Raw genomic sequence first — 23944 nt, forward strand, 5'->3', positions numbered from 1 at the left:
AATGTATTGGGTACAATAGAAAAAACATATCATTTTCAAAGAACTCAGAATGCTAAGAGGTGTGACTAGTGTGATGGTATTATAGAAATGAAATTAAAAAGATTACTCTTTCCCCTCTAAGGTTACGAAATTATAAAAGCAACCTTTTTTCCTTTCCTAAGAGTATGAAACCACGCCTAATGATCTTGGAGACACAACAAATAACAGTAATCAAATCACTTCTACGGATGTTTCCAACAAAGAGAATGAAGATAGCATCACTGTAAGTATATACATTGTTTCCTGATCTGTAATCTTGGCAGACTTTCTGACTATACAGCTAATGAAACTGCAGAGATTGTAATGGGACCCTAACATACCAGAACAGGAGAGCCATTACTGGGTTGTTATCCAAGCTTAAGAGAGGGAGAGGAGAAAAAAAAAAGAGATGCACCTCTTCCCTCCTCCCCCCATGTGTTTTGAAAGAGTAGATCACTTTTCATTCCAAGTAAAATTGTTAGTTTGTTTCATGCCTTTCTGAGCAACTAACTGTAATTTGCTAGTCCAAGGCTTTGCTTCTAGTTTTAGCCAAGGAGAGCAACTCTTTATTTACAAAATGAAGAAATTCAAGGTAATTTAAAGACTGTTGCCTGAGTTCTGATCCCAGAACTCAGCTGCTGCTGACGAAGGGGACATGCTGTAATGAGCTTCCAAATTCTAACTGTATGTGTTAACATGTGATTTCATGTATATTTTGATAAGATAATTTGTAGCACATCTTAGTAGAGGCAACTGAATTGGTGGGTCTGTTTCTTTGGTGCCTCACTTTTTATGCTGTCCTAGACTCCTATGCCAAATTATTGGAAACTGGTAGTGGGTGGCTGGTCTTGTTGGTTTTGCTGCCTCCCTGCTCCAGGCATCGATGCTGCCGCAAGGTGACAGGCAGTGGAGTGTGTGTGCATTTGTGAACCGGGGGGTGAATTGTGTGTTAGGAAAGAATAGAAGAGGAGGGTATGCAGGCTAGATATTGTTTCAGTACATATGGCTGGATGTGATGAAGGAGGAATCTGTTTTGTTCAGGCTGGGAGAAAGCCTAACCCATGGCCCTCCCCAGTGTTGGTAGTTGGGGAGTGAAAAGTTGTAAGGGTAAGGGCAGATGGCAGAGTTCCTAAAACTTCTCTTTTGTTCTGTTTCTGTCCATTAAGTGCAGTGGGGCCAAAGCTCTGACAGCTTCCAGTCCCCCACCTTGACACTGGTTGCTTCATGGAGATAGACTGTGCTAAAAGATCAGGATCCTAGACAGTCTCATTTCTTCTGATAGGAGAATCACAGAATGGCTGAGGTTGGAAGGCACCTCTGGAGATCATCTAGGCCAACCCCCATTCTCAAAGCAAGGTCGCTTAACGCAGGTTGCACAAGGACCATGTCCAGTTGGGTTTTGAGCATCTCCAAAGATGGAGACTCCACAGCGTCTCTGGCCAACCCGTGCCAGTGTTCAGTCACCTTCACATTAAAAAAGTGTTTTCTTGTAAGCTTTTTTAATGTGTTTTCTTATAACATGCCACTCCACTGGAAGGAAAAGGAGTGATGGGCATTCCCTCCCACATGCCTTGAATGTGTAGGATGTTGAGAAAAGTGGTTCTCAGAGGTATCTGAATCCCTGTTCTCGACAGGGTGGAAGAAACCTCAACAGGTGGCTTCCTTCTGTACTCTGTGATCTGAGTTCAAATGTTTCCTGTTTCAAATGAATCTCTTTACCTAATTGGGTTAATCTGAATTTATGTTGAATGATTGAAGATAGTTCATTAGAACAAAATAAGTAGATCTGTTTTTGTTCTTTCTTCTAGGTTTATGTTGTGGTGGGAATTGCAGCACTGGTGTGCACTGGCTTAGTGATAATGCTAATTATTCTGAAGTTTGGAAGACACTCTAAGTTTGGGATGAAAGGTAAGCAGGGTTGTTTTTTTTATATCTTCTACAATTGTTCTGAGTTGTACAGACATTTACCGTGGGCTTTTGCATATGAAGAGTATAGATGAAGGACCATCACATTTTCTGTTTCTTTTATTTGTCGGGTAAGTAAGGGCAGAAACAGATATAGATAGGAATACAGAATTTTGGTTCAAACTGTTCTACTTCTGTTTTTTTCTTATCACAGATCCCATTTCTCTCCCTTCCACTGCACAGCCCATTGGGAAACTTCCTGGAGTAAAACGTTAGTTGAGTCAGTGTACAGACATAGAGGATAAGAAATGAAGTTCATTCTAATAGGAGTTTGATTATAAATATTTGACTGTTCGAGAATCTGTGCTGTATGCAAGAGGTACTTCAGACTATACTGTAAATGCAACCTTGGGGTAACACATTCAAAGCTAAGCAACAGCAAGAGGAGAAGATGTATTTGCAGTGTGTCCTGTCACACTGATGCTTTTTGATGGATGCATTTTCTAGAGCTTCTGTGTGTGTCTTGGGAAGTGGCAGCTGCAGAGAGTGGCAAATGCTGTTGTTCCTGCGGAAGAGGAAATCTCAGCTCTTTCGTTTATTTATTTATTTATTTTACAGACAGATGGAGGTACATATAACACAGAGGTGCCTGTAACAGCTCCAGTAAACTAATATTGTACTGATCTCGTCAGTCCGTGTCTAGAGATGTGGGTGGAATTGTATTAAAAAAAATACATACACACAAAATAAACGCTTGTTACCTTGCTGAGAGGCCTAGAAGGTCCTTTTGCTGTGTACTAAAGGAGATGAGCTTTTGTTCTTAAGATGTGTAGCTGAGGGTCTGTGGAGAGAGTGGTAACTAGTCTTTTGGTAGGTTCCTGTTAACCTTATGTCTATCCTCTCACTCGCGCTTGTGATGTAGTATCACAGAAGCTTTTCTCCCCCATGGCTGTATATTTTGGTGAATCTGACTTGTCCTTGACAGTGGTCTTTTCAGAGATATCTAATCTGTATTTGGTATTTGTGTATTTTTTTTAATAGAGGAGAGTTCCTAGAACAGATACAATTTGAGCAGAGCGGAAATGTAGATCGTGCATACTAGCTTGCTGGGATGGTAACCTCCTTTTCTTTCACCTTCTGATGAGCAGTCTCTGGTCTTTGGGGTAGCATAAAAAAGAAGGGCGTTGTGAAAAGCCCAGAGAAACAACATGGAGCCTGTGGGATAGAGCTGCAGTTTTTGGCCAAAGACTAGAAGAAACTCCTTAGAACTGAACAGAAGTTCAGGGTAAATTTTCTTTGTGCATCAGCCAGCTGAAGGAAATGGAAGCCAAATAAGAACAATAATGGGAAATGCCTGAGGTTTGGGCTTTAAAGCTGAATGCTTGTTAGGCTTTTCAAAATTTCCATTATAGTTATCAACATAACATTATTGGAGGAACTAGGAAGTAAACTCTACCCTGAAAGAGAATGGGTAAAATTGTATTTTTGAATGGTAGTGTAGTAAGCTGCCTTCCAGGGAACTCCTTACTTAGTGGTGGTTCTCGAGTATCTTTGAGTAGAACTTTTTTGACAAAAATAATGGTCTTGCATAATCAGTAATTTTTACTTTAGTAATTTTCTGTTGCAGAATTGTCCATCTAGATCGTATTTGAGTAAGGACGCATTTTGGGGGGAATGGCTGGCCAAAATTAAGGCAGCAGCCACATGTATGGAGTTTATTTTATTCTGCTAATTTGACCAGTGTGGTTAGAAGAGCAATAAAATGAGTTCACTGTTCAGATATACTCCTTCGAAGACTAATCACTGGCATGGTATGTGTGATAATGGTGAAATGTCACTGTGAGCTATAGAGAAAATCCAAACGTTGCATTAGAAAGGAATGACGTTCAATTATCCCTTAAAGTGAACCTCAAACTTCTCTGAAGTTTGCATTCACACCTGAGCTTCACAATATGGGTCTATCTATGGATCCAAAGTCCCAGAAACACTTTCTCAGTTTATCACCATCAGTAGTGTTTAATTTGTATTAAGGCAATATTTCAAGACCTGAGATTAGAACACCGTATCGATATGCAATACCCAGAGTGTTAATAACAAATTGCCTGCTCTGAAGAGCCTGTAACATAAGCATATATTGAAGATAAACAACCTGAGATATTTGAGCATGAAGAAAATAAGGCAACAGTGAAGAGAAATTTCTTACAGTCAGAAGTATAATACGTTTAAAATACGTATTTTTGGAAATTGTGGATAAAAGGATCAAACCAGCTACCTGTGAATTCTGTGAGTGGTTTGTCATTGAGTTCAGTGAGAGCAAAACTAGCATCCAACTTAAGATGCAGACATTATTTTATAATTTGTGCTCTAGTAGGGAAATGGGAAGTAATAAAATATCCAAAATGCCATGGAAAATATTTATAAAACAAGGTAAAATCTTCCTTTTTTCAAATATTCCCAAAAGTGTGAATGAATATTTTGCATTCATAAGAAGGAGCTTCCTGAGTTACATGGGGCAGAGATGCACAAAAGGCTGTGCTCCATTTTTCTGTTATCTTGTGAAAACACAATACAGTCACCTCAGACTCCACATCATTAGACATTTCCCCCCTCCACCCCCCCAAAAATTAGCTTAGAAAAGAACAAAGCAGTTACTCAGTGATAACTGGAGCAGTAAAACTGGTGATCAGTGGTATTGTTCATGTTACCAGGTACTAATAGGAGAAAACACTCCCCTGAAAATCAGAAAATGAAATGTGTAAACAGGCAGTCAGCACTGTGTCCCGTATAGGTGATATCTTTGTAAGGGATGAAGTTTTCATCCTTCTGGGTTCACAGCAGGCATCTGCAGCGTCTTTAAGACATTGTTTTATACTTCTTATTGTTTAATGCCAATGTATCCCATTTTCTGCATGGACGGGGATCATCTGTCCCCTTCTTGCCCTGTTTCCTTGCTGAGTCCCTCCTCACTTAATGAGCTAGTGCATGGTTGGAGGTTGGGACTGTAGCTAGTCTCCCCAGAGAGGTGCGGAGCGGCTGCTTGTGCCCTGAGCTATGCTGCGTCCGAGCAGCCGTACCTAGAAGTACTTGCATGTGCTGAACAGCCACAGATACTGTAGCAGAGGTCACATTCCCCCCTTTGCTAGAAGAGACTCAGAATAGCATTTACTATGAAAAAAAATTCTTCTTTCTACTCGGTGGATAAACTTTCATGTTGTGCTAGACTTCCAGATAGCATTGCAAAATTCACCAAAGTAGCTGGTAAAACCTAATTCTCTCTCTTTCTCTGCTTGTGTATACCTTAAGCACCTTCTTATACAGGGTCTGTTGGTAACAGCTTTGTGTGAAAAGCTCCTTTTGGCTCCTTGAGGAGGTGAGGTTTTTAGACCCTTGGAAGAGGCTGCAGCATAAATGGCAAAAATTTCTGTTAATTTCTTAAATATATTAAGATCTGTGGGTTGCTCTTATGAAATGCTTTGGCTTGCTTGCTTGCTGGAGGATGTGAAAGTGCTTGTGGTGGGAATTCACTGAAGGCTGCCAAGATATCTTATCATTTTGTGTATGTCTGACTCCATCTATCCAGCATATGAAACTGGAAAATAGCAAGGGAACTGGAGCAGAGAGGGCAGGAGTAGGTTCATGAACTCCCTGAGAGGATTTGTGGAAGAATAATTCTGGTCCTGTTTTATTCCACGTCCTCTGTTGAAAAATGAGTGTAAATAAATAACGGGTTGCAAAATACCCAGCTTATTAGTTCGCAAATGTTTGTTAACATATGAACATGTCACTAAGCATGGACTGAAGTGCAGAGGAAACTGATGGAAGATAATACAGCATAATTCAGTTAGGGGATGAGAACATTTTTGCTAATTTGAACTGAAGTAAATTTTGCCACAGGGTGCCTGTATCCAGGCAATAAAGCAGTATCTTTAGTGCTCCTTACTTGTTAGGAACTCTGTGGAAGTGGATCGAAAAAGATCAGACTACTATTGCAACTGTAGAGATAAGCTGAGCTTTTTTCTGAAGGTTTTTCCAAATCCAGAAAGGAAGGAGAATCCACCCATTCCCAAACCAGCCTGTTCTCTCTTAAGAAAGTAACAAATAGAATCTGACAGAAATAGAGGGAAACAGATGTGTACTTAGTCCCTTTGGGGTTAGAGCGTTTTTTTTTTTTTTTTTTTTTGAACGTTTGTGTGAAGCTTCTGTCAGTGCTTTGAGCTTTGTGCGATAGTCCAAAGGTAAGAGAACAAACTGAGTCTGAAAGTCCCATCATAGCTGGGCAGTGCCAGCGGTCTTCTCATGTCTGTGGGTTTGGGTGTCCCGTTTTGGAAGGTGCGTCCCCTTCCTGGAGCTCTCTGAACTATCTACCGTGCCCTACACAGAAATCCTGACAGCAAATTATTTGCTCTTTTTGTGAGGTTTCAAGGCTGTGCTCTTCTGGGTACAGAAATTTGTCTTGCTTTGTCCATATAATTGGATGGTGTGGGTTGATTTAATAAAGCTATGTTCATTTTAGGACAAACAACCCCAAAATACTGCCTTTCCTTCAAGCCCTTGTTATTTGCATGTCACATCTTTTGAATATAAATTTATAACTTGGACTATCAGTCAGATGTTATGCTTTATCACAAAGTTGATTAAAAGTTATGAACAAACCCATGGGTTTTCTCTGCAAAAGTCAAAACAACGTATTTCCTCCGACTTCATGACAGCTTTTTTTTCTTGCAAGCAATTTGCATAACTTTTGTATTAGACTATGATCCTCCTTTGAATTTATTAATAAAAAAATGTTGGTTATTCCAAACATAAGCACATGCCGTAGTCATGGAATATTTTTTTCTTCTTTGTGTGTCATTCACTATTGTTTTTGCTTGTAAACTCTTGTTATGTTCTGAGCTTCAATCAAAAAAACAGTACAGGAGAGGACAGCTTGGAACCTGTCTTCTGCTGAGGCATTTCACACTTGTCTTCAGGGTATTTTGGTTTGAGTAAGAAGTACCGTACAACTGTATAATAAAAGTCACCTTAATCAGCAGTGTTGTCATTCTGCACTTCTGATAACAGCTTCTGACACAATGTATCCATTATGACTTAAAGTCTTTAACCCTCATTTACCTGAGTGTATCCATTATGACTTAAAGTCTTTAACCCACATTTACCTGAGTGATCATATTTATATGACTTTAAATAATAGTACTGTTCGGAGTAGAGTGCTCTGTTATTCTGACTAAATATGACAATTTGTTGAGGTCTTTGCATATTCTTTTGGATGTAACTTCACTGCCAGTAGGAGAAATCTTGTTTCTCTCATGTTTGTCTATGAGTAAATGACAAATGGTCATGGTATTCTCTGTTTTAATAAGTTTTATTTAACTCTACGTTTGTTGAGGGAGAAGAGAATGATTGCAAGAGGTTTCAAAACAAACCCTGTGTCTTGCACACTGGTTTGCTTTTTGGAGCACCAGATTACTCTAAGCAAGTGGCTTGACGTACTGAAAATGGGAAAAGGGAGAGATGCTCGATTTATTATTATTTAACTCATGCATTATTGCATGTTTTGCTTAAGCAATTGGATTGCTTATGGACTAGAAGTGAAATATGATTAAAATGGAAGAGCTTTTGCTAATTTTAGTTCTAAACCAGATGCAAAATAAGAGCTTTGTATCTTTAGCAAAGACCTGCAATTTGGCAAATGTGATCTAATGTTCAAACTGGTTATAAATCTGTAATGAGCTCTCAGTGAGGGCTTCCTGGTTATTTTGTGCCTTGCTTGCCAGGTAACTAAGAGGAGCTATGCTCAAAATGTGGGATCAGTTTGTAGCTCTGGAACATGCTTGTGTTTCGTCTTGTCACTGAAATCCTGAACTTGTTGATTTCTCTGTTTGTACCTATAGAAGTAATTTGGTACCGTGTTTTACCTTCCATACTGCAGATTCTGTGGGCGTCAATCCTTTAATGTCTTTAGAGCATTTCATTATTTAGTCAATGAGTAGAATGTAAAAGAGGGATTAATTTGTGTGATTCAGTGGTTGTAAGATAAGATGTAGGGGAAAAAAAATGCTCAAATCCACGGTATATTTGGTGATGAGACATGTAAAGGCAATGATATTGCTCATCTGAAGCAGTCACCAGAAGTTATTTTTATTGTTTGACATTAGCATTCCAATCCTTGCAGTCATGGGCAGATCACGCAAATTGTCCGTCTCTGGTGCATCACTTGGATTATGGGAACAGTAATATTTATGTATCACATGGACATTTGGAAGATAAATTTGTTAATGCTTATAAGTACCTTACTTTGAAGAGGCAAATCACTATAAGTAGTTCAAAGAATGAGAGCTTTTATGAACTGATCCATGAAAGTCATTCTGTGTGAAGGATTTTACAAAGATCTTAAAATATTTAAGCCACTATTCTCTTGCATTACAATAAAGAAAAGATGTATCTCTTAAAATATTGCTCTGTAGCTACGTCACCCTATCAGAACATTTGACCCTGTGCTCTTTCTGCATCCATGCAGACTGGACATAGGAGGCAATGCAAGGAAGGGAGAATGGGAAGTAGGAGAGAATGTGGGTCATGAGAATTAGATGTTTGCCTACAAACAGAATAAAACAGAGCAGGCACAAAAAGAGACTGGAAAAAGTATATAAAGAAGAGTATATAAAAGTATATAAAATATAAATATATAAAAGTATATAAAGAAGAGGAGCAAATAAAACAAAGTAAGTCTTTTTTTTTTTTTATTTTTATTTTTTGAGTGGCCCCAGTTCTCCTGCACATGAAGTGCTATTTACCACAAAGTAAACACGCGCCTAGTGTAGGTGGCCATTTGAGAAATCTTGAGACCAGATGATACTTGAAAACTAGATGCTAAAAAACAGAGCAGTTCTTCGACAACATAGGCGGAAACACAAACAGTAGATAAACAGAAAGTATTCCTGGTAGAAGTTAGGTCCTTTGTGTGATCTCCACCTAGCAAAAAAGCTAATTTGGAAGGGGCTGCTGTGTAGTCCTAAATACTGGCAAAGGCCTGGGCCTGATTGTGAAGACAGGGAAATACCAAAGGTTACAGGTGAGCACATGCTATTTGCAATACAGTGACATCTTTTTCATTAAGATTATTTGATTCAGGTATGTGAGTCTCAGTTGAATAACACCACTGGGGTTACAAATATGTGTTGTTTAGGACCATGTTCCACTGCTGCATCCCATACTGAATGCTTTTACAATATCTGTCAGATTTTATGCAATTTTCTTCCATTTGCATTCCTCAGCTTTCAAACACTGACGAAGGATTCCTTCTGTGATTGAGTTGCATTGATTTCTGGTTCAGTGTCTGAGTAGTCTGAATTTTTTTTTTTTCTTTTCTGAACTTGGGAATCCCTGTGCTTGTCCTGGACAGAAGATAATATGATTACTGTGGTTCATAATGTTCTGTTTTTCAATGCCTGGCCATATTTGCTACTTATCAATTCTGTTAGCAGATGCTGAGACCTTAGTACAGTTAGAGTGTACTCCCCCCCCCCCCCCCCCCGCACCCTTCTTCTTGAGTAAAAGTGTTCAGTATTGAATTTTGCACAAGGGGGAAAGATTCACCATGGGCCCAGAGACTGGCTTGCGTAGATCACTGCAGTGTAAGGATCTCATGATTCTCTCCTCTCGGCTCCTGTCATTTTGCTTCCTGCAGTGGAGCTGTGTCTTTTAAAGCATCATGGAAGAAATCAGAAAAATTTCAGACCAATTTAAGTATATTTCAGACAAGTGTGTGTGTGTCTAGAAAAGCTCCACAAACAAAACCACTCAGAGATTGAATATGATTTTAAAGTTTTCTGGTGCTTATTTGCGCTTTCCCCAAATGAGGCAAATTGCTTGTTCTTTCTTGTCCAACTTTGAAAAAATGCACAAGAGTAGGCTTTTATCAACAGTTTCATTTAAATGTATCTGAAAATGCCTTTGTTTTCTCGGTATGTGCATTCTCATAACATTACACACCTTCGATCTGGATATTTGGGAAAAATAACAAAAAGGTTTTTTTGAGAAATTTATGGTGCTTCATTTTTCTGAATGAACAAGAGATCTTGTAAAGCCATCGTTGTTGTAGCAGTGCTGTTGCTGTTTAGGAAGAAATCAGGAAGTACAGAAGTTCACAGGATTTAAGAATAATGAAGACAAAAGGTAGCCAAGCTGCTTGAATATCTAGTAAAAAGAAAACTTTAGGTTTGTTTCAATTCTGGGCAAAACTTCAAATCAGATTGTTTGTTTTATTTGAATGAATAGGTCCTTTTTATATGTCCTTTTCGCACGCACCAGTGCATGTCTATCATCTCCCAGGATTGCTACAATGTGGAGGGGGAGCAGCTTTGTATTTTAGCTGTCGCCGCAGCCTCACCCCAGCAACCTGTGAATTCCCCAAAGCATTTTCTTTACGGTTAGCTGAACGCACCTTGTCCAAGTGACTCATATCTGTTCTCAGTTGTTCTCTTCCTGGAGATGTTGTGGCTCCCTGCTGCTTCCTCAGCCGTGTGACATAAGTCTGCCTCTCTGCTTCGCACAGACACAGTTTAGCCTTTCATGTTTATTTACTTAAAATATTAGGGCTATCCTCTGTCCTCAGCCTGGATGATAATCCAGCCTGAAGATCAGGCTAATACAGTATAAATAATACCTTTTTCTTTCAGAAATTAATTGTGAGGCAAAATGAGAAGGGTCTTAATATTTCCAAGAAGTTTTTAGCGCTGCCCTCAAAGCCCACTTTCTCCTACCTCCTGTTCTGTATGCTGCCTAAAACTCAGAATTACCTTTTTAAACCAGTGTCTCTCAGCCTCTCTTCTTTTTGTCCTCTGCCTTGTTCTGCCCCATTTAACACTGTTTGCTTTCCAGTATCAGAAATCAGGAAGAACTGACACTTCCAATATGGAAATGGGAAATCAGATCTAGCAAAATGAGAAAAATCAGATTTTTTTTCTTTGAGATTAAAAAAAAAGGGGGGGATGGGTTGGGAATCTTCTATTTATTTATTTATTTATTTATTTATTTTATTTTTTCCTGCTTCCTCAAAAAAAAAGTGGGGAGGGAGAAGAAGAAAAACAGCACAACAGGGTCCTTTATCATGAAGAGAAATGGACCTAGTAACTATTTAGTAACTATTATTTAACCTGGATTAATTTTATTCTTAATGTTAAAAGTTAGTGCCACTGTTATTTATTACACTGCCTGGTTTAGGGGAATGCCCTGGGGCACCAATTGGAGTAACGCAACCATATAAGACGTTAAAGAGTCCTTTACATGTCCCTGACAGAATACAAAGTATTTCTCCTGAAGCTTTACTTCTTCCTGGCAGTATGGCCAGCTAGTCTGACTGTGGTCCTCCTCTCTCCATCAGTCCCTTTCCTTCTTGTCCACTCTGAGCATCACATGTAGAACAACACAGAGCTAGCACCTCTGAGAACTCAGAATTGGTCATTTTCTCTCAAAATGGCTTAGTGCATCTCCTTCATGGAGTACCAAAAGGGAAGAAGATTGGCCATGGTTGTGGCACTTAGCACGGCTGTGCTCAATCTCCACACTGCCATAACTTTCCACAGTCCAAAATCACAGGTCTTTCACTTGTTCTGTGCTTCAGTTTCCCCATCATTGGAAAGGAAATATAGCATTTTGCTTTCTGTTAATTGCTTAATCTTATATAACTGCTACAGTTGTGAAGCACTCCGATGCTGTGGTGTGCAGTGTAAACCATATTAATGGTACAGCTAGTTGCAAATTTGGAATTCAGATAGGCTATATAGAAGTGTCTGCAGAGAGTATATGAAAACCTGTGCCGCTTAGAGGAACTCGTTTGTAATGCTAGTGAGGAATGGCAATGTTCATGGATCTGACACTTGTCCCTGGATCTGACAAGGCCAGCTGCAACATGGAGCTGTACTCTATCTGGCCTTTTAAAGTAGGAGAAATTTTAACTTTGGTTCTGGTCAGAAGACATTGCCACTAATTGGAATTTGGAGAGAAATACTTCTAAAATCGGTGATTTGAATTACTAGAGCCCTCTCTTTCACTGGGGAGTGCTCAGACATCTGGACTGGCAGCTGTGGTTGCAAGCTATAATAGCCAAGGGCTTCCAAGAAAGTATTGTGGTCTAGTCCCTCTGTGTTTGTGCCCTTTCAATAACTTCTATTTTTGTGATTTGTAGCAAGAGGCAGCAGCAGGAATGTATCTCCGAGAGATATTCCCTTTTCCACGCTAATGTCTGAACTAGAACATCTTAAATTCCTTTAATATATTTGGAGAGGCCTGTTGTGATGCTCTAAATGTTCCCACTGTTAATCCATCCTTTTGCTATGTTACGTGGAGATGTATTCTAAAAGCAGCCCGTATTTTAAACGTCTTCAGCTGGCTCTGATCCAGTTGTTCATCTGTTGAATGTGTCTTGTGCTGTAGCTATTTGAGGGTTAAATTAAAACATGCAGTCAACTTCTTAGTTGGTGGTAGCCACAAACACAGTATTTCTGCGCAGTGTCACCCTCTTGGGGGTTTCCCAAAAGCTCTCACAGCTCTCTGTCACTTTGGAGAACAGTAAATAGTCTCTCCTGCTGCATTTCCCTCTTTCTGTGCTTCGGAGTGCCATCTTGCTGGCTAGGCAGGCCATGTAGCTACTTCTCATGGTGTCTGAAACTTGGGCATTGTGGCTCAACTTGCACTGGCCTCTCCTTGTGTGCTCTGGGAAAATATTAATATGGGTTATTCTGCTGCCATCAGAAGAAATCATGCAATGTGCCGTGGGTACTGTACACCCCAAGGGTGCCTCAAATGCAGGCAGAGCAGGTTGTGAGACAGGTGAACAGCACAGAGCCTGTTCCCTGCCCGCTCCCCACTGGCTACGAGTCTGAGTGATCCAGCTGTTCAGCACAAAGCCCTCACTTCTGGCTCATGAAGTCTGAGGTGTGCAGCTCAGAGAGGCCGTGAGTACTCTGGATAAATGTCTCCATGCACTTGCTCTGTGCTTATGCGAATCCTCAGGCATGGACTTTCGGCCACTGTCAGAGACAGGGCACTGGGTGGTCACTTGGCTGGGCTGGTGTGGCTCTTCTTGCGTTCTTAGTTATGCCTGGTGCACACAGGAAGGTTGGCAAGGGGGACGAACTTTCCTTCTCTCTTTGTCACTTACAGCACCCTGTTCTTGTGAAGAAGAGTATAAAATAAATATCCCTGGCTTTATTTTAGCAAAGCAATTGTTTGGACTTTCTTAGGGTAAAATTCTTCCTTAATTGACCAGATGATCTGGCACGATTGTAGAGGAGCTGGAAGACACTTCTCCTTTAGCTGCTTGGAAGAACAGCCTATACTTTTGCCTCATACCTGAGGTATGCTACAGGATGTATAACAGGAGGAGTGCGATAGCAAACCTGCAGAGGAACTGAGAAGCATTCATTCTTTCAAGTTGTCCAACTGTCCTGAGGCCTTTGAGAGGCCTGCGATAGTTTGAATCCCTGATTTTCCTCTTTGTTCCTTAGCTAAGCCCAGAGCCTGTGTGATCCTCTAGGACCCACAGTGTCTGGAAGAATCTGTGCTGTTGGCGTGCAGTTGCTCAGTTCAGGCCTAAAGATCCCAGGTTTGGATCACAGGCATTCACCGTTCCCGAGAAAAGGGCAGGGCTGCCCCATTCTGCCTTCCCATCCCTTCCCCCTGTGGCAGCCATCCAGAGCACACCGGTGTCACCCCTGGCAGCTCCGGGCCAACAGTCTTACCCTCAAGGTGCCGAAGGGAGAGGAATTCCTACTATGTGTTTGCAGTCTTTCAAGCAATTGGCTGTGACCCATCTGTGTACTTTGAAAAATATTCATTCCACAATATGCATTCATTATTAATTACAATGACATCGCCTAGCATTTAAGTGCTTAGATACTGCAATGATGGCAACTTTAGCAAACCACGATTTGTTCCCAGAAGCCAAGATGACGCTTTTTCTAAGTACAGCCTATGCTTCTACAAACAGATGCTCTTGATTGCATGAAAAGCACAAAGATGAGCATTGTTTTCACTGGCTGCTACGTGTACAAAAATGATGTTTGTGCACACTATTGTGTATACCAGCTGGCCTTGGAACAGTGATCTGTTTGCCACTGAGCTCCCATTTTTTGTGCACACAAAATTCATGCCTGTCACTTATTACTTACCTTTTAACTACAAGGTATATAGCATCTGAGTGTTTCCCAGCTGCTCCTAACCCAGAAGTTTATTGAAATTTTAGATATTTTAAAGTTAGATACTTCATTTTTTTCAACCCATTCCATTGCAGTTTACTACTGATACCCTTTCTCCTCTGGTGTAATCCTGAATCTGCATCCAGGGCAACGAGCAATGTTATGGAAATACTTAATTTTAAATATATCCTTTCAGATTGACAGCTGGGTCACTGGTTTGTTCTACTTCAGGGTGTGGGGGGAGGGAAAAGGAGAATCTTGTATATAGGAGAGACTTCAGAATACAGTGCTTATTACTGTTACGTAGTTAAAGAACTGTCTTGTTAATGTTTAAAACTGAAGTAGCGTCCTTGGTAAGTGGGGGGGGGGGGGGGTTTGGAGAAGGGGCAGAGGAAATGGGCTGTATAGAATGGATGATTGGTATCTAAAGATGTTGGTATGCTGATGGCATCCTTCATTTAAAAAAAAAAGAAAAAGAAAAAAGAAAAAGGTCAGTGAGCCTGACTCTTATTTACACAATGGCCTCTTTATACTACCCTGCCAGTAAATGAGTGTAGATGGGAACTGGACTCATTTAGATTGATGGGAGTTAACATTTCTTTGGGGAAAGAAGTGCAGCAGGGAAAGTTCCTGCGGTTGGCTGTGTCAGCTTCCATATGCATCTAGGAAAGTATCTTTATAGTAACATGGGAAACTAAATCCTCCCAGAGAATAGGTGAAACTTAATCTTGGCCTTTAGCTTCTCAATTAACCTTGGCACTGTAACACATCGAGCTCTGGATGAGGGAGGCATCTTAGAGTGGCTCTTAAATAGCTCCTTAAATAGGGGATGAAATATCAACTTTTTGCTGGCGTACTGGTTCCAGCCAACGTGGCAGAACTTATGAGGGAAGTACAGAAAAGAGCCCCAGCTAATAAGCTCTCTGCTGAGCCTGCTTTGGGCAAGGTATGAACCATGGCCAATTTTCTTAGGTGAGTCTTAGCTACAAAAGGTTAGTGGAGGAGGGAGCTAAAGAACTGAATTTTCAGACTGTGGCCTTGCCTACACTTCAGATGTACCTGACTACATTGGCTGATGTGCAGAAAACATAAAAGGTATGGCAAAATGTATTTTGCTGGTGTCAGTGAGAAAAATTCAGGTGTCTAATGGTAGGTATGAACACAGGTTTTAGGCTGAACTGAAACATTTTTACACAAATCTTGTGTATGTGCACCGAGAAGTTCGTGTACTTGGACACTCATGTGTGCTTATGTGTTCCTGGTTTGGTGTATAGCTTGTCAGCTATGTGCAGATAAACATCATCTCAAACGTGGCACAAGATACTTTTCTGCTTTAACAGAACTTTATGCTGTATAAATGGTTTTTATTTGTCCAGTGTGTTCATAGTTTAGTTACTAAGACAAGTGTGTCAATTTTTGAAGTACTTCATGGGTTCGTTGCTTATGATTCACCTTTTAGGATGTGGTTGTAGCTCTGAGACATTTCTGTCATTTAATCTCACTGAAAAGTTTGGCTAGCCATGCAAAACACATCTAAAATGCTAAAGCTGAAAAAATAGACAAAATGAATTGGAATGAATGTTGCATGATTTTGCATGATTCTTGCAGCCAAACTGAACAGATTTGTTCTTGCCTTTTTGCAAAAGAATATTTTGTAGGTCCTCGTGTGGATTAGTCTGTCTTCAGAAGTAGTACAGGTGGATGGAGATTCCTTCTACTAGCATCACTCTGATCCTTAGCCTGAAAGGAAAATTACATTTTCTTTTCTTCTTTCTGAGACTGACTGTCAGGATTCAAAGATCAAATCGTAAAGAACAACATTGTGGCAGTTTGGGTTTGTCAGATAGGTCTAAACCATGAGTCATGCAAAACTCATGGCATTGAAGGTGAATGATAAGTTACTTAAGGATGATATGAAATGTAGTTGTGGGTCAGGTCTACACTGAGTAAGGTCTTGGATCCCGACCAGGAATATTTTAGCTAGAGGGTTGATAGTCCAAGAATAAGAGCAGGTGAACCTCCTGCAATTCATTCAGTTAGCTTAATGAGAAATATGGCTAATAGTTTGAGACAGATGGGATTTTTTTTTCCTTTTTCTCCTTTTTTTTTTTTTTTTCCTTTTAAGGCAAGATCAAAGCCTGCCTTCATCATGGGGGGAAGTTTCAGGGCTAAGTGAGAAGTGATGGAGAGGGGTGAGGGAGGGGATGAGAGCAAAGGTAAGGGAAACTAAGAGAGGAGATCCCTGGGGATGTGAGAAGTCTAGATGAGGTGAGTAGGTAGGAAATTTCTTAAACTGTCATAGGGGAAAAAAGGAAAAGATTGCTAGGATCAAAGGCACAGTATTCAATTAAGATGGGCAAGGGGGGACTACCTTCTGTCAGCTGGGAGGATGGCAGAGGTGGAGGAAGTGCAAGTTCTTGTCCTGGGTTTGCTGCTTGGGACAGCGAGGGAGAGCCGAACCTGGCTTTGCAAGGGTGGACCCTGCCATGTCAGAGAGGGGCAAAGGAAACACGGGGTAAACGAGTGAAACAAGGAGAGGATTGCCAACCCTATCCAGTGAGAGGAAGGGACAAGACAGTGGCGGAGGGAGGACTGAGAGCAAAGGAGAGTATCAGCCCTGATGAACTGGAGGTAACAGTGTCTGTGCACTCACCTATCTTTAGCTGTGCCGCTCAGTGTGTCCATGTACTCATGAATTCCTGCACACCTGTGATCCGTTTTAAAAACAAAATAACAACAACAACAAACATTTAAACTGCAGCTTGGGATGAACTGAGTCTGGACCACTGGCACTGAAAATCAGACAGGCAGGGCCAAGAGATGAGCTTCTTGTGCTGCAACCGGGTGAGGAAGTTTATTCTGCAAAGCTCTGTGAACAGCACTGTGGCAGTCAGCCTGGCCCCTAGCCAGGACACCTCTGTTGGCAAAGTTTTACTTAATCTGACCTGTGCTATTCACGTGTGGTCACAAGACTGGATGTGAACACATCAAAGAACAATACAGAAACAAATGTGAACAGCAGTCACCCTTTCTCCTAATAGTGAAACTTGGATGCTTCAAGGAATATGGGGACTTTCTGTCTATGCAATATGTACCGTTAAAGTCAGGACTGAAGTGAAAAATGAGGGCTCTCACCCTCCCATGTGCAAATAATTGTATGCACAGAAACAGCTGATTAGAATTGTGGATCAGCTCCATTAAATCAGAAGAAAGGCAAGTTGTGTCACAGTGATTGGCACTGCAGGGTTCAGCCAGCAGTGAAAGCAGGCTTCTCCCTGGATTTGGCTGCAGCATCCTACCGCTTTTTCAGCACTGGAAGTGCCACTGATGGAAACAGGAGCTCCAGGTCAGTGCAGAGTAAGCAGTGTGATCAACAAGGTGGATATGATACTTGCAGCGTGTATGGAAGAGCAGAATTGCTCCTGGTCTGTAAATTTAGGTACCACACTTCTACCTCACCAGTATTACAGACCTATGTATAGGATTGTATGCAGCTTGCTTTTTAAAAACCATTACAGATCTTCTTTGACTTTAAGTGGCTGTAGAAGGGATAACAAGGATTGTAAAACTTTTTACAGAAGAATGCTCCACTGCATTTTATTCCTCCTTGATTTTATATAAAGTCTTTACAGGAGCCATGGGACTGAGCAAAACTGTACAACCAGGAGTGGGAAGGTTTGTGGTGTCTTTGAAATGTAAAGGGAACAAGATATTTTAATAATGGAGTTTTGATTTGGGATCTGCTTTTTCTGTCTTTACCATAAACAATTAATTTTCAGTTCTTACAGACCAGTGGTTACTGAATTAATCACTGTCCAGTTCATGATAATGAATCATCTTGTTGTTCATTACCATTATCTTACAGATCAGACAAACGTAGGTGGAAAATATAAACTGGACAAGAACATTATGAAAGAGTCTTCTCTGTCCTTATAGCACCATATAACTTCTGATGTAAAACTGTCCATCCCCAGAATCTCACCAAATTTATTGTATGCTAAAACTGCAGTTCTGACCTAACATTTAAGATGCATTGGTTTCTGGGTTTGTTATAGTGTAGGTTTTCAAATTTTCTGTGATTTGTAGTCTGTAACCCACAGTTCTCCCTGACTTAAATGAGTGTCCTTATCATTCCTCAGTTTGCTTGTTCCTTACCTGTGATCTTTTAATCTTTTTTTTAGGTGTTTTTTTCACTAGGGTACAAACATGTAAATCTCCATGATAAGCAGAACTGTTACATTTCAGAATTTAGGCCAGAAGGGATTGTCTTTTTTTTTTTTTTTTTTACTGAGATTTTACAGTATAGAATTTTTAATGACTTGTATGCTTCACTTCAAGATCATGGTTAGTGTTTCATCTTACTATGTGAATTCATGAATCATTAAGTATAGAAGTGGCAGCATTGCTCTAGTGGTTTTTGATATCCAGTTACTATAGAAAGCACCTGAATTTGATACCGCTGGTAGTAATTCTCACCTTTGTCAATGTTACTACATTGTCCGTGAAAAAGAGGGTATAAGAAGTGTCAGTTTCTTAAAGCAGTGGTTTCTAAGGAAGATTTCTAATCTCTAGAAAGTAGAAATGTTGGTAATGAAGAGGAATGTAGAAGGGAAAGTTAAATCAAACAGATGCTTTTAAAATGGACCGTTTCTTATGTGTGTGAACATACAGTCACAGTCTTGGTACCACTGAGCCCTCATTTGTGCAGATATCCCCTAGAGACTTCATCTAATGCATTGCTGTGTGGCAGTGTGGGCAGAAGTTATTGCATTTATTCTCTCCTGCAGCAGATGGTGAACTGAACAATCTTTTCATATTTGTACCTTGCTGGTATACCTTTCTCAGTTGAACAGTATCTCTCTGGGAGGAAATGTCTGCAGTCAGTGGTGTTTGGCTGTTTGATGAACTTGTTTATTCTAGTTCTCTTGGTTTGATCACATTAAAGAAAAAAAAATCTTGGCTTAATTTGTCCAGTCTTTTAACATAGTTGATTTGTTTAGTAAAGGCTTTTTGAAATCAGAAAAGCAGTTCTGTAACCTAAATTATTACTTCTTTATAGAAGTAAGTTAATAGCTGAAGAGTGATTTGCAGTAAGATGAGCCAAGATGGAAAGAGGATGCTTTCTTTGTATTGCAGTAAGTAGCATTAATAGCTGGGCCTACTTAAAGGAAAGCTATTGGAGATAATTTCTAGGAAAGGAGACTTTAGAAGAAAAATTAAGAATTTATTGAGGAGGGAAAACTCAGCTAGAAGGAGGATGAAGTGAAATGCAAGATAAATTAGAAGAAAATTATCATACACCTTCCCGCATCACATCTAATGGTTGTCTTTCTGCTCCCCACTCTACCCTTCCACATCCCTTTACTACTTGAGTGACACAGAACAGGGGTTACTTGGATTTCTCCTGCTGTATAAATTACCATTGTTCACATAATTTTATATCATTCCATTCTGTGAAGAGCTTTTTTTTTAAAAAAAAAAAAAAAAGAAGGAAAAACTTGCCAAAAGGATGTTTGTGATGAAAAGTGTGTTCAAAGGCCTTTTAGCCATAGAAAAGATCCAAAGAGTTGAAAATGCTATTTTATCTAGTGGGTACTAATGAAAGCCTAGGTAGTGGCACAGGCAATCAATAGCACCCTTTGGTTGCTCACAGTAATAAACATAGTATATAGACAGTCTGAAGTACACAAAACCAGACACCTTTTGAGTTGCTTCCTAGGTGTACTTCTTGTTGTCTTGAGTGAATTTGTGGTTTCTTTTTATGAATAGTTTGTAAACATGTTACTTTTGAGGAGGCCTGAAGAACGAGTCACTTGGATACTCATAAAATTGGAATTAGGAGCATGCTATGGGAGTTCATTAATGATTCAGGATGGTTGGTTTCAGTTTCCCCTCCTTCCTTTCACAAGACAAAATCCAATCAATACTTCTCTTTCAAGGTCATAACTGATGCTTGATGTCTGTCCTTCTCATAACCCTTCCTCCCCACCATATAAGTATTTTGGAGGATTTAATTACTTGTTTAATAGAGGTTGTCATCAATAACTTTTAGTGTAGTCAGGCTCAGACATAAAGGCATATTATTACAGGACGGGGCTCGGCCCTGATCCAAGTACATGGGAGCTGTGCTGATGAATGGCTTTGGGTCACACTGGCTGGCGGTCATGAAAGGGGCTTTTCCCCTCCCTTCCCATCCCCAGTAATCCTGTGGTTGTAATGTGGACCGGAAAGCATGTTCTGATTTGAAATAATTGTAGAACGCCTCTCTGAGATACTGATTTTGTGAAGCTTGTGAAATTGGGCTGAGTTTGAGAAAATGGAGTTTCTCTCTGTGGGAGAAAGGGTGTTTTCACTGCACGGGTGATGGTCTTTCTTACTGTATTTTTGGCATTTTGTTTTCTAGAACAGCGAATGAAAGGTATACACAAAAAATAGTTATTTTTTTTTCTTGTTTGGAAACTGGTTCAGCCTAGACTAAGTAAACTTGTCCCATGCAGAATAACTAACCTCACTTCCTGAAGTTATATTGTAAATCCTAAGGGGAGTCCCAGATTCAGTATTTTAATTGCAGGAAAAGAAACAATGTTCCACTAATGGGAGTGGAAACCTTTCTCCCTGTAAAATAGCTTTCCTGTTTCAAGAAATAACATAAGCAGTCACCCACAAATACAGAAGACTATCTTAATTATACTTTTGTTTGGAATCTCATTAGAGTATTCTCTCAGACAAGCATTTCCTTTCTGAGCAGGCTACTAAAATACAGGTTAGGTAGTTTGATGAGAGGTAAAGGAGGCTTTTCTCTCCTTACACAGTTCAGTTTTCATGTAGGCATCACATCGCTAAACAGGATCTGCTTTTAAAAATCTAAATTCTGTAGTTTAAAAGTGATATTTAAGAACTGTTGACTTGGGTGGAGTGAGCTGGATGTATTTGTAGTAGCTGAAAAAGCTGTTCTGACACAATTTTCATGTTGGCTGAAGAATAGCAAATAAAATTTAAGGCGTTGTCTCTTCCTTCCCTTGGTCCGTAGGAAAATCCAGACAGTGTAAAAGTCTGCAGTCGTGACAGAATTCTGAGTTATCTTAATCATTTCAGGAGCAGATTCCTGGAGGTCAGCTTTATTGTAGAACATTATGAACACAGTTAATCATGCCTGTTGAACACAATGGATCCAAATTTGCTGTGGGTCATAATCCTTAATCTGTCAAAGAATGTGCACAGTTCACTTTACTTATTCTACAGATGTTATATTTAATATGGCTCAAATCAGTTTTATACGTACTGTATTGATTTTATGCTGTTCATAAAATGCTGGTAATAGAAAATCTATTTCTATTGCTTTTCTGTGTGGGACCAGGACCTTAATGTTAATATGATTTCCAAGGAAAAAGCTGTTCAGTGACTCAATTTTGTGAAGTCCATTGGAGGGGATTTTTATTTATATATGTGTGTATATGTGTAGCTACACAAATTTTGGAGCAATATAATTTAAGTACGTAAGTGAAATTGAGCCCTGCTATTTGGCTGGGGTTTGCTTTTACCTATTTTCAGATGTTTGGACCTACACTGAATTCATAAGGAATGTCCAGGTTTATTGGCTACAGATCTGTTGTCTTTGCCTGTGAAGAACAAATAACTGCTTGAAGAAGTTACAGTTTTGTTTATAGCTTTCCAGTTTGCACTTAATAAGTTCATATTTTCCAATTGTGAAGAATATTTAGCACTGGTATCGAAGAAATTGGGATAGAGAGGCTTGAATTTGCAAGTCTTTTATTTATAGTCACTGTGACTCCTCATGCTGAACTACCCCAGTCTAAAGGAGAAGGGGAGACCTGTTGTTACGCTGCACTGGTACCTCCTGCGTTGTGGGAGCAACAAGGGAACACCAGGGCCTCTGACACAACGTATGGCCACTTGGAGAAATTATAGGCAATACAGGCTGGTTAAAGGCTGATTCTAGTACTGGGAGTAAGGAGTTAGAGGCAGGTGCTGAATGAGCTGCTTTGATGTTAGGTCTTCTGAGGATTTTTTAATGCAGTGAATTACTGACTTCCCTGATAATGAGTGGGGTTTTTGTTCTGTATATGATCCCCAACAAAAGCAAAAACCCCAAACAAACCCCACAAACCCCAAGCAAAAAAAATGCTCTGTGCAATATAACCGAGGATTGACCCTTGACTTCTGCAGGAGCTGTCTGAACATAAGGCTCGTTTTTGGAAGCCAAGGATATATACCAAGAAGAATTTGGCCAGTTAATGGAGACTTTCTCTTCAGTACTAATTATAAAGCATGATACTACAATTGTTTCCTAAATGTTATTAAGCTGTGCTGGCTTTCTGTGTCTCTAAAACACATGTACAGGATGTGTCTAGTCAAATCCAGTCCAGAAAATATCAGTTAAGAGTGACAGCCATCCTCATAGTATAGCTTCATAACTGTGAAAAGTGTGAACTGGGAACAGTCTAGAAGTACCACGATAGATGATTTCTGTCCTGCAAACTAGGATGGAAGATAAAGCAATTGGTAAAGAAATGTAAATGTAAAAAAAGAGTAGACTTGACAATTGCAAACCAAACCCTTGACATTGCATTAATGATAATGCATTCCATTCCAGTTCATGGTGAAGTAAAAGGAGTTGGTCTGGTAGATCAAATATGGCTTTCATTGCAAGACTGCGATAATGAAGGTGAGATGATAAAGCTATTCAGACTCCTAACCTATAAAAAACAATGATTATATTGTTTTTATATCTACTCAGTGAATTTGTGGAATTATTTCCTCTTAGAACTAATGTCATTCTAACATACTACACTTATTTTCAGTTTTATTTCCAGGATATATTTTTATATGTGTGTATGTGTATGCAGTATATATGTATGTATATACATATATATCAATCATGTATTTGTGTATATACATACACATACAAACCCTTTTCTTGGTAAATAAAATACATATGCAGTCAAAATTGTGAAAAATTAATGATGCATTTTAGGTTCCCTTACGAATCTGGGAAATTCTTTTTGGGCAAATGTCAGGGGTTTGAACAGAGCTTGAAAAAGATGATATTCTATTGAAATATTTGTTGAATTGGGATGGACTAAATAATACTATGAGAATGAAACTTGCTGCATTGTTTTGCTCTGAGAAATCCATTGTTAAGCAGGATTTGCTTACACCAAATGGATTCTTACCAAGCCCAGCTCTGTATCTGGGGAGAAATCCCAAATATCATGTTTAGACTAGTTTCTTTAGACTAGTGTGTTTGCGTTGGGAAGGGATATTCTTTGTTCGCTAACGTGTTCTCAGTCATCATCTTTTCCAGTCCAGACAGGATGAAAATCACGAGAGCTCTCAAATACTTGTTGATTAATATGTTTTTCAGAGAGAATGTCAAAAATTACTTTCTGCTCTATTAATATTGTTTTATGGAACCAAGTGTAAATAATTAGAACTGGTCAAATACCAGGCTTTTCTGTCATTCATTAACAAAACGAGTACAATTATTTTGAAACCCTTTTTAACAAGTCGCTTTAGTAGCATAGAGTTCACATAACTGACTCACTCCTTCCGTTCCATTGCACTTTAAGTAATCAGAAATAATTCAATTCTGTATTGTCTGTTAAGTGTTCTCCCTGCAGAATAGACATAATGTGTGGTTTGCAAATACTGTATCATTTCACTTGCTTCTGGGGCAAAGCAGCTAGCCGCATTTGAAACTGTGTGTATACCAATAAAGCAAAGGCGGCTCGGGTATGTTCTCTGGCCCTGAGGGGAAGGTATGGATTTTGCGCATGTGTTTAAAACTCTCTTCTCCCTCTTCC

The 23944-nt window shown here is 39.7% G+C and overlaps 1 protein-coding gene across 4 annotated transcripts in view; it reads left to right on the top strand.

The window, feature by feature from the left end:
- LOC112978757 (BDNF/NT-3 growth factors receptor) overlaps positions 1–23944 on the top strand; it is a 201910-nt gene that overhangs the window by 55255 nt on the left and 122711 nt on the right. For 2 of the 4 annotated variants that reach the window (XM_026092447.2, XM_064502655.1), the window contains 3 exons: positions 162–262; positions 1827–1926; positions 22735–22806. In XM_026092447.2, coding sequence (XP_025948232.1) covers positions 162–262; positions 1827–1926; positions 22735–22806 — 273 coding nt within the window. The remainder of the gene's footprint in view (positions 1–161; positions 263–1826; positions 1927–22734; positions 22807–23944) is intronic. The other 2 variants (XM_064502656.1, XM_026092446.2) reach the window with 1 other exon arrangement.

The sequence above is a fragment of the Dromaius novaehollandiae genome, chromosome Z, assembly GCF_036370855.1.
Source record: "Dromaius novaehollandiae isolate bDroNov1 chromosome Z, bDroNov1.hap1, whole genome shotgun sequence".
Taxonomy (NCBI): domain Eukaryota; kingdom Metazoa; phylum Chordata; class Aves; order Casuariiformes; family Dromaiidae; genus Dromaius; species Dromaius novaehollandiae.